The sequence below is a fragment of the Lepidochelys kempii genome, chromosome 1, assembly GCF_965140265.1.
Source record: "Lepidochelys kempii isolate rLepKem1 chromosome 1, rLepKem1.hap2, whole genome shotgun sequence".
In the NCBI taxonomy this organism is placed as follows: domain Eukaryota; kingdom Metazoa; phylum Chordata; order Testudines; family Cheloniidae; genus Lepidochelys; species Lepidochelys kempii.
Window position 1 is genome coordinate 198208422 of NC_133256.1, and position 10052 is coordinate 198218473.

The following is a 10052-nucleotide window of genomic DNA, read 5'->3' on the forward strand; positions in this document are numbered from 1 at the left end:
TCCTTCTTGCTGTCTCAAAGACCCTGTTTACTACTTATATGTAGGTAAACACACATTTCTTTGTTTAAGATAACTCTGATAGAGGCCTGGTATACACATAAAATTAGATCGACCCAGCTACATTGCTCAGGACTGTGGAAAAATTTCATGGCCTGTGAGAAGTAGGTAGGTCAACCTAACCCTCATGGTAGCCATAGCTAGGTTAACAGAAGAATTCTTCCATTGGCCTAGCTACCACCCCTCAGAGAGGTGGATTACCTACGTTGGTGAAAAACCCCTTCCATCGATTCAGGAAGCACCTACACTATGGCACAGCTGCAGCACCATAGCTATGCTGCTGTAGCCACTGTAGTGGGGATATGCCCTGAGCTTTATTTGCTCAGCTCCAGTGGTGGTGAAGTGGTTAGATTATCCCTCCTCTGAGCCATACAGGAAGTGGCAATAATGATAATGAACACTTTGTGTGAACAGCAGTATGAGTGACCTCAGGGAAGGCTCTAAGAGATGGTGTATTGCGGTAGTACCTACCACTCCTATCAGGCTAAAAATGTATCTAACTCAAAAGTCTGTTGCAATTACAGTCAATCTGCCAGAGTTATGATAATGAAGAAAGGTCAATTTGATGGAGTCAGAAAGCAGAGGGAGTGAGGGAGCTGCCTGCAGGTGACTTGAAGCCTGGAGTAGGCTTGCTAAAAGAGCCATCCAGAGACACCTGGTGTAGGGAGGGAACCTTCAAGTAGATGGTTCCTTATAAGAGAGCTGAAGCAGTTCTGAGAAAAGAGCTGATTCTGGGAAGTCTGCAAAGGAGTCAGCGCTGAGCAGGGCAGCGGCAAGCCAAACCCCAGAGCAGGTTGCCCCCTAAGAACTGATAAGAAGACTCTGTGAAGAAACCCTTTTGCTCACCCAGGCTCTGAGGTAAGAGCCAGGCTCTGGGACAGATTTTTGGGACTTTGAGTTTCACTTCTGAGTCTATTTTGTCTGAATAAACCCAGCCCCCAATACGGGTGGTGATTGGATGTATGAGATGGTAGAGGCTGTGTAAAATGGCCTAGAAGAGGGAGAATAAAGAGCCTGGCAATGTAGGGGCACCCAGCCACGAGAGGGTACATGAGGATGGCCAACTCATCTATAGCTGGAAATGCACAACTGCGGTTTCAGATGTCAGAACAGGGTACAGCACTTTTCCAATTGCATGTAACTGCTAAGAACTAAGAGGTGTGTTTTGTAAAAGTCTGTTGAATTATGTAGTTATGTGGGCTTGGCTAAAATCCACAGTGGATGTCGACCTGTATTCCCATCAGCTCTCATGTGCTGAGCAGACTCAGGCAGGGTGCAGTACTTGGATGGGAGACTTCCAAGGAAAGCCCAGGATGCTTCAGCAAAGGGTGTTGGTGATTCAGTGGGGGGCTTTGAGAGTACACCTACACTTTGAGTTGGGGGTGTAATTCCAAGCTCGAGAAGACACACCCACGCTAGCTTGACAGAAAGTAGCTGTGGTGGCACAGGTGCAGGCCGAGCAGCTCGGATGGGTACACGCTCAGGTGGCTAGCCCCTCCTGACACCAAAACTACGCTTTATTTTTAGCAGTCTAGCTCAATCAGAGCCTGCGCAGGGATGTCTCCTTGAGCTTGGGGGGGGCGGGTCTCTAGGGTCCTGGCCAAATCACCAAAGCAAATAGGATTAAGTGGTTAGTTAGCTCCTAAACTTGTCACGCAAGCAAGTGTATAAGAATGGTGAGCAGGGGTCTTGTTTTATTTCTAGAATTCGGGTTTCATTTGAAATTTTTCACCTGGCTTCTCCAAGCCTATACTATGAACTACAGCACATAATAATCATAGTGTCACTGCAAAATGCTGGGGGGTAATTCTGAGCTAATCCCTCTTAGTAACTCTACACAGAGCCACAGAGGTAAATTGGAGGTCAGCGCTGGCTTGCTCTTTGAAGTTAATGGGGACAGTAGTTGTAATTCTCAGACTGGTCATGGGAATGAGATACAGTCAAAACCAAGCTCCTCTGAATACTGTGGAGGGAAAAGTGACCTCACTAATGAGTGGTTCAGTTTCAGTAAATGTTTCCATGGGCCTCACTCTCTAGGCAGTCATTTGGTCCCAGTGCAAAGTGAGTGCTGAGTGAGTGTACCATGCTTCTGTTCTTACCAGGAACCATTCCACACCCACTTCGTGCTAGCAGAAATGACTGGCCACAGAGGCCCAAAATATCTTGCCTTAACTGTGACTAATGTCTAAACAATTAAGTTGACTTAAGTTACACCAACGTACAGCCACCACAGTAATCACTGCAGTTTTTCATGTCCCCCCTACCCTCCTTCTGCCAGTGGTGTGCATCCTCACCAGGAGTGCTTGCACTGACTTAAGTGGGGCATTGTTGGGGTCAGACTGCTGGAGCCCCATTGCCTTGGGCTGACTGACACTCAGAATTCTCATTGCTGCAAGATCCTCTGCAAATTCTTGTGTCTGAGCCTCTGGGTTCTCATCCCTGATTAATCACCCCCAATTCCTTGTGGGACTCTGGCTTGGTATTGTAACCATCAAGGCACTAACCACTGATATTTGCCAGTTGAAGTCTGAACCTCCTGGTAAGGCATCTTCTTACCAACCTAAAATTGCCTCTGTTCCAAATGGATTCTTCCTCAGCTCCTGCTCTAACTCGTTGTTCACTCTGGCTGATAAAAGCATGCCTGACATGTCCAGCTCCAGAAGTGGCTGCTTTTCAGTAGGTGTACTCAGATGATAGCTCAGTGGTTTGAGCATTAGCCTTCTAAACCCAGGGTTGTGAGTTCAATCCTTGAGGGGGCCATTTAAGGACCTGAGCCAAAAATTGGGGATTGGTTCTGCTTGGAGCAGAGGGTTGGACTAGATGACCTCCTGAGGTCCCTTCCAACCCTGATATTCTATGATCACACACTTCTTTTGGTGTAATCTACCAGTCTTGTCTCTCCTGTTTTGTTCTCTCTGCATCCTCTCTGCTCCTGTTCCCTGTGCTAATCCCCCCACCTGTGTGCTTTCTGTGAGATGTAGAATAACTAATGAGCATGATCTAGCCCACAATCCCGGAGTTTGTGCAGGCGGATGGCAAATGTAGCTCTGCAAGCCCGTGCCAAATTAGCTCCATCTGCCGAAGCTCGGAAAAGGCCCTGTTGCTCATTCTGTGCATGTGTCTCTCTGTCTCCCTCCCTCTGTGCTTCTATGTCTGCCGCTCCCTTCCCTTGTGGATTTGTGCATGTGTTTGTCTCCCCAGTCTTGCTGCAGCAGGTCACCCTATTTACATTGCTAACTTCTAAAGAGCAGCCATGAATCTTCCCTTTCCCGGGAGGGCGGGTGCGTCAAAGTAATTTCATTCCTATCAGGAAAAGGTGACCACTCCAGCTGACCATTAGACCTAGGATCCTTCTTGTAGGCTCACTCGGGCTATAAGCTATAGACCATGAATGTCAGCTAGACCCAGATCAACATAGGTATCTATGCTCTTAACCTACATTCCTTTGTGGATCTGGGCCATAGCTCCTTTCTAGATTATAAACCCTTTGGGGGCTGTGTTTGTACAGCACTTAGCCCAGTCGGGTCTTGGCCCACCCCTGGGGTTCCTAGGAGCTACATTAATAAAAAATATCTGTATCTTGTACTGTGCTGAGCACATTGGGATACTTTCAATGATCCTCTATTTCATTAGTGATGCCAAAGTCCTTTACAAACTGTACACGAAATCAAAAGGCACAGGAGCCACTTCAGCCAACACGGTAGTGCAGCAGCCACCTCTAGGGTATAACGGAGCATTGGTTTAACAGCACACAAGGCTTCCACTCAGTATTTCAGGCCAGGAAGTGAAGGTGCATTGTGAATCCATTGGATACCGGTGTGGGGAATTCAGCTAGGCACCATTACCCAGACTGGAATTAGACCAGGACACTGGGGTTAAAGTGTCATAGGATAGTCAATAGGCATGGATGACCACGGTCTTGGATTTGCACCAGGTTTAAAACATGTCAGCTCCAGGAGAACAACAATGCCCCTTAGCACCATGCTGAGGTTTGGATTCAGTACTATACCTGTATGAGAAGCAGTCATTTCATTTCACAGGAATGCTCTTTAGGGAAGGAGGGGGTATCACTTCAGTGAGTTTGGGGCTCAGGGCCACAGAAATGGTTTGTGAGCCTGGTGTGAGCTTTTCCATTTTAATGAAATCCCAAACCAGATGGGTTTTGCATGGTCTGGAGGATTGCTGTGAATATTTTGCATGGCTCTATTTGGTGCTGACTCAAAGAGAACAAAATGCCTCCTACCGAAGCCCAGATCCTCAGCTGGTGCAAACGAACACCGCTCCATCAATTTCAGAAGTGCCTTGCTGTTTTGCAGTAGCTGAGCATCTGGCCCCAATCATCCCCTCTGCCTAAGTGACACACTCTAGATATAAATATAAGGCAAGGACCTATCTAGAAGAGCTTATACAATCGAATTGGCTCAGAAGTGGGAGTGGGGAAAGGACTTGCATGATTAACACATCCTGATTGATTCACTCCCAGCTTTGTACATTAGAGCATCAGCACAGAGACAGCATGGTTTAGTGATCAGAGGAGGCGGGTGGGGCTTCAGAACTCTTGGGCTCTGCAACCACATCTGCTGAGACTTATCGTGTGACTCTGGGCAACTGAGATGAAACGTGTAAACTATTTAACATATGAAGCCCTGATCCAGACGGGGGCCTTTGGGCACTGCTGCAATACAAATCATAGATGAATCATAAGAGTCCCAAATGGTAATTAAGGGTGTTAACTCCGTTCCTCAGAAACTAGTGCAAGAGAGAGGTGCTATAGGGGGTGAGTTAAGTCTCTGAGAGAGACGTATAGACTGGGGCCAAGGTGGAAGAAAACAAGAGATCATTTACATGAAGGTAACTGAAATTAACAATCACTTTCTGAATTCCCGTTTCTCAGCTTTTTTGAAAGAGAAAGACAGGTCTCGCTATCACAGAACTTTACTATTGCACCCCCTAGAGCGTGGCGCTTACATTCCTGGACCATCTGTCTTGGCCCATCCTTCCACATTTGCACCTGCTGAGTTTGGGGTTTGAACAAGCCGCCATATTTGGTCTTGCTTCCTGAAACCACCATATTTGGTCTTGCTTCCTTCTGACAGCCCCAGTCAGCCCAGACGTGGCTCAGATTCTGGTTCTTATTTGGAGATTTGCTCTCAATACTCAGCCATCTCTGAACCTAACAAGATGATCGGTCAGCCTCACTGGGTACTTATAGGATGTCTGTCACCTTTGTATGTAGAAGTCAATAATAACATTGCAGGGCCCAATTCTACTCACCACAGGGCCCAATTTAATGTCCACTGAAGCCAATGGACATTAGATCATCCCGTTGCTCAGACAATACCCACTGACGTTGATGGGTGTATTGCCTGACAGAGTGAGCAGGACGGAGTTCACCATGTTGTGCTGGGATGGAAAAGTCAGCCCCCTGCTATGCCAGCCCCTTGGAAGATGGAAAATGAGTGGCAGAAGAAAGCCAGCTGCATTGGGAAGCAGTAGATTTTCTAGCGGTTAAGCAGAGCACCTGGGAGCCAGGATGTCTGGGTTCTGCTATTCCAGCCACCCTGTGTTAAAGGAATTTGATACCTTACTACATGCCTCCAAATTTTACTTGGATGACGTTTTCAGGTGAAGAAATTGAAGTAATCTGTAGCCCCAATCATTAAGCTGGGCCCTTGGTCACTGGTAGTTACAAATGAATGGGGAATTACTCTCTGAAGATGTCCGTGGACCTACAGGTGGGTGTGTTCTACCAATATTCTGACTGCCAATTGGAAGCTCCCCTTCTCGGCAAGACAGAGTGCGACTGGCAATTTTTGTAGTCCAGCTCCTTGTTACAAGACGTTTACAAATCTTCCCTATTATCTTGTGAATGGTGGACAGCTAGTGTTCGTTCTTACTGTCGTTCTGTTTAAGTATGAGTAGCTCCTGCTTGGCTGCCTTAGAAAGGTGACAGCACAATGACAGCGGTTGGGAAGGCTGCCTTCTCAAGGAAAACTTCAGGGGGAAGGATAAGTGAAAACTTGGAATCTGTGGCATGCAGCACAGCCTCTCTAGTTGCAGAATATACCAAAAAGTAAAGTACAACAGGTACCGAAGATTCCTGAAATCTTCAGTTATTAACAATAATCTACTTAAATGGATGTGGCACCCTTTAAGAGGGCACATGTGCTCAGAGTCTATGATTATGGAGACTGCATAAGAAAAAAAATAGATTAGATTTTAGTGTCTCGTCGTCTCCTTGTATGTTCCCCCATATGTCTGTCTGTATCCACCTGTTGCCTTTTAATTCATACTTAGATTGTAAGCTCCTTGGGGCAGGGACCATCTTGTTCAGTGTCTGTATAGCGCCTAGCACAAAGGCATCCTGGTCCATGAGTGGGGGGCATTGGTGCTACCATGACAACATTATTAAATATTATTAATAATAATAATTCAAAATACTATTCACTGGAAACAATTTGCATCAATAATTCAGCTTGCCTGCTAATGTCGATGGTGTGTCACAGCAAGCATGACTGAAACCTCGTGGAGCATGATCTCATTCACACTTTCTGTACCCATGTTGGAAATGGTTTTGGCCCTTCTAGACTAGCAGTTAACCAGTTTTCAGCACCAGCTGATGGGAGTGCGAACAAGAAGCACCCTTTGCTGCTAATCATTCACAACAGCAACTTGCCCTTCTGATCCTGAGGTGGCCAAAAACACCAATGGAGCAGATACACTGTGCAAATTGTTTGAAAAGTGTTCTCCTAGCTTTCTCTCCTACATATATTTTCATTTTTTTAATAGTTTTTCAGACTATTTTTAGTTCAGGGGAAAGGTGTGGTATTAAGCCCTGGAGACTGGTGCTGGATCTTCTGTTCTAAGCACAGGATCAAAACAGCTCTGCCACTGATCTGCTGTATGACCTTAGTCAAATCACTTCACCTCTCTCGGCTTCTGGTTTCCTCTCCCAATCATCTTCTGTCCCATCTACTTAGTGTCTCTTATTATATACAGCACCTAGCACAATGAACCCCCCCCTCAACTGGGGCCAGTGGGTGCTATTGTAATATAAATAATGAGATCAAGTGGACCGGGAGCTCTTTCCCCCACACTGTCCCCTGTCAATGTGCCTCAGCACATAGCTGAAGGGACCACCTCTAGGGATAAGGGTATAGTTCACTCTTTGTGGCCCGTTCAAACCTGGAAACTTCTGCCAAACCTGCATGTGACACTTGTGGTGAGTTCTATGATGTTGGCATCTGTTCACCAGGAACTGGACTGGCACCCAGCTGATCTTTTTCATGTGGTCCTCTGGAGAGCCAATGGATGGTAACAACTTTTGAGCTACAAGTCTCAAGACCCAGGAATTTCTTTGACATTAAATAAACCTGATGATGACGGCAGCTTCTCCCCCTCCCCCCGCCCCAGTAACTGTCTCTTTTTTTCTACCTACTGTGCTGTTCTGCTGTGAAAAGTGGCACTCGGGGGGGTTCCATGTTCATTGTTTCTCCTGTCAAACTTGCACATTGCACAAAAGAGGGACTGATGGAAAGGCTGTCATTGGCTGCATTGGGCTCTGGATCTGGGCTATAAAAAGGCTTTCCTGTCTGATGTCCCTGAAACTTCACCTTGGAGCTGAGAGTCAGTCTGGGTTGCTTAGAAACTAAGGGGTTAGCGCTCTTTGGCATTAATGTGGATTACATGCATGGGCAGTGAGGAGAATAAGCCACATAAGAAAAGGTGGGGACAGCAGGTACTGCAGCCTTCTCTCCTTTGCCCTGTTTCTGCTGCGATGGGGAATTTCCAATGTTGTAAGGCGCTGCTCTCTGAGGTGCATGCGAATAGCACTTCCCCAGGACTATACTGCAAATCAGCTGTTCTGCTGCTGTGATTTTATTGCTTGGTGCTTTGTTTAAAAAATCCAGTGAGATTACTGGCAAAATATATAGTGCAGGTTCAGATCCTGGCTGTACCACCGAAAAAATGCTGACCAAGGAAACACCATTTCTGATACATGCCCTGCACTGGGGTGGAGATGAGCCAGACAACAGGTAAATCCGCAGAGCAGGAATCCCCTGTCATTGCAAAAGTAATTTGCAGAGAGTACATTGAGGTCTCAGATATGATCTCTCTCCTCAGTGTCACAGGGTTGCTAGTAATCTCAATACAGGTGATACAGAAACACAGTTTCCTTATAAACACACTAGCATGTTGTCATACTATAAGTGGAAACCCAGTTAGGAAAACTCTCCTTTTCACTATTCCCCTGTACTCCCATTGTTTGTCTGTGGCATCCACCTATTGCATTTTATCTTATAGTAATCTGTTTAAAGCAAGAGACAGAATTTGTGTGTGTGTACCGTGCCTGGAACAGAGGTGGGCAAACTATGGCCCGAGGGCCACATCCAGCCCGCGGGACCGTCCTGCCTGGCCCCTGAGCTCCCGGTTGGGGAGGCTAGCCCCTGGTCCCTCCCCTGCTGTCCCCCCTCCCCCACAGCCTCAGATCGCCGCACTGCCAGCACTCTGGCCCACAGTTCCTGCCGGGCAGTGCAGCAGTTTGGCTGGCTCCAGCATGGTAAGGGGGTGGGGAGCGGGGGTGTTGGGGGTTGGATAAGGGGCAGGGAGTCCCAGTGGGCAGTCAGGGGACAGGGAGCACGGGGTGGTTGGATGGGGGCAGAGGTTCCGGGGTGGGGCGGTCAGGGGACGGGAGAGTTGGATAGGCGTGGGAGTCCCATGGGGCCTGTCAGGGGGTGGAGGTGTGGATAGTGGTTGTCAGGGGACAGGGAGTGGGGGGGGTTGGATAGGTGGTGGGGTCCCCAGGGGGGGCGTTCAGAGGCAGGGGAGTCCTGGGAGGTCAGGAGACAAGGAGCAGGGGGGCAGTTGGATGGGTGGAGGGTTCTGAGGGGGGCAGTCAGGGGGTGGGAAGTGGGAGGGGGCAAATTGGGGGCAGGGGCCAGCCTGTTTGGGGATCACAGCCTTCCCTACCCAGCCCTCCATACAGTTTCGCAACCTCATTTGGCCCTCGGGCCAAAAAGTTTGCCCACCCCTGGCCTAGAACAATGGGGGCCCTGATCCTTAAATGGAGCCTCTAGGCCCTACCATAATAAACCATCATCATCACAGTAGACCTTATTGACTTACACTGAATGTCTGTTCTTTGGCTGGGGAGCTCCACTGTTCCTCTTCACAACACTCGCCAAAGCAGAGCTGCCAAGTTCTGCAGAGCTCCTTGTATGACATATTTCACAGAGGTGAGTGCCTTTTTTCTGAATCAGCCTATCACCCCGTCTCTAACCAATACTGTATTCACAATAATATTTTGTCCTTATACAGCACCTACCGTCCAAGGATCTTGAGGTGTTCCCACCTACTTGTGAAGTCACATTAGCCCTATCTTACAGAGGGGGGAAACTGCAGCACAGAGAGATGAAATGACTTGCCCCCAATGTCACACAGCATGTCAGTAGCAGAGCTAGAAGCTCATCTGCCTCCTAGTCCTTTGCATGAGCCTCTTCTCTGTTTTCTCCTGTCCTTTCTCCTCTCTTGATCCCAATTTCTACCCCATCTTCCTTTCTCTCCACTATTGCTGACCTCTTTGCCCATTACTAGGCCTTTCTTCTCACATTGATCAGATCTCACCCCATTCCTCCCCCTCAATATTTTCTCTCCCCAGTATATCCCTGCTGTGGTCCCCTCTCCCTCCCTCTAAATTTATCCAACTCTGTTCTCTCTCTCTCACACACACCCTACCCTGACCTGCTCAGCCTGGAGGCAGAAACAAGATCTCTTCTGCAGTTTTTCTTTCCATTACTCACCATACCAGCTCTACATTAAAGAAGGCAAGTGCTGCATAGTTGAACACGTCAACATTGGCCCTGGCAAAACAGAGCAGGCAATCATTTACAGGCTGCTGTAGCATATGTAACGGGAAACCACCATCCATGGAAATAACCAGACTTGTGTCTGGGTACTTAAAAATATCCCTGTTTAATGTCCCCTGTGAAATAGGA

General features: G+C 47.7%; 1 protein-coding gene across 1 annotated transcript in view; it reads right to left on the reverse strand.

Annotated features, from left to right (window-relative positions):
• The window catches only part of DPT (dermatopontin), a 47866-nt gene extending 38132 nt beyond the window's left edge, over positions 1 to 9734 (reverse strand). Inside the window, exon 1 of the mRNA XM_073308035.1 lies at positions 9184 to 9734. Coding sequence (XP_073164136.1) covers positions 9184 to 9282 — 99 coding nt within the window. The 5' untranslated portion in view covers positions 9283 to 9734. The remainder of the gene's footprint in view (positions 1 to 9183) is intronic.
• Between the last annotated feature and the right edge of the window lie 318 nt (positions 9735 to 10052).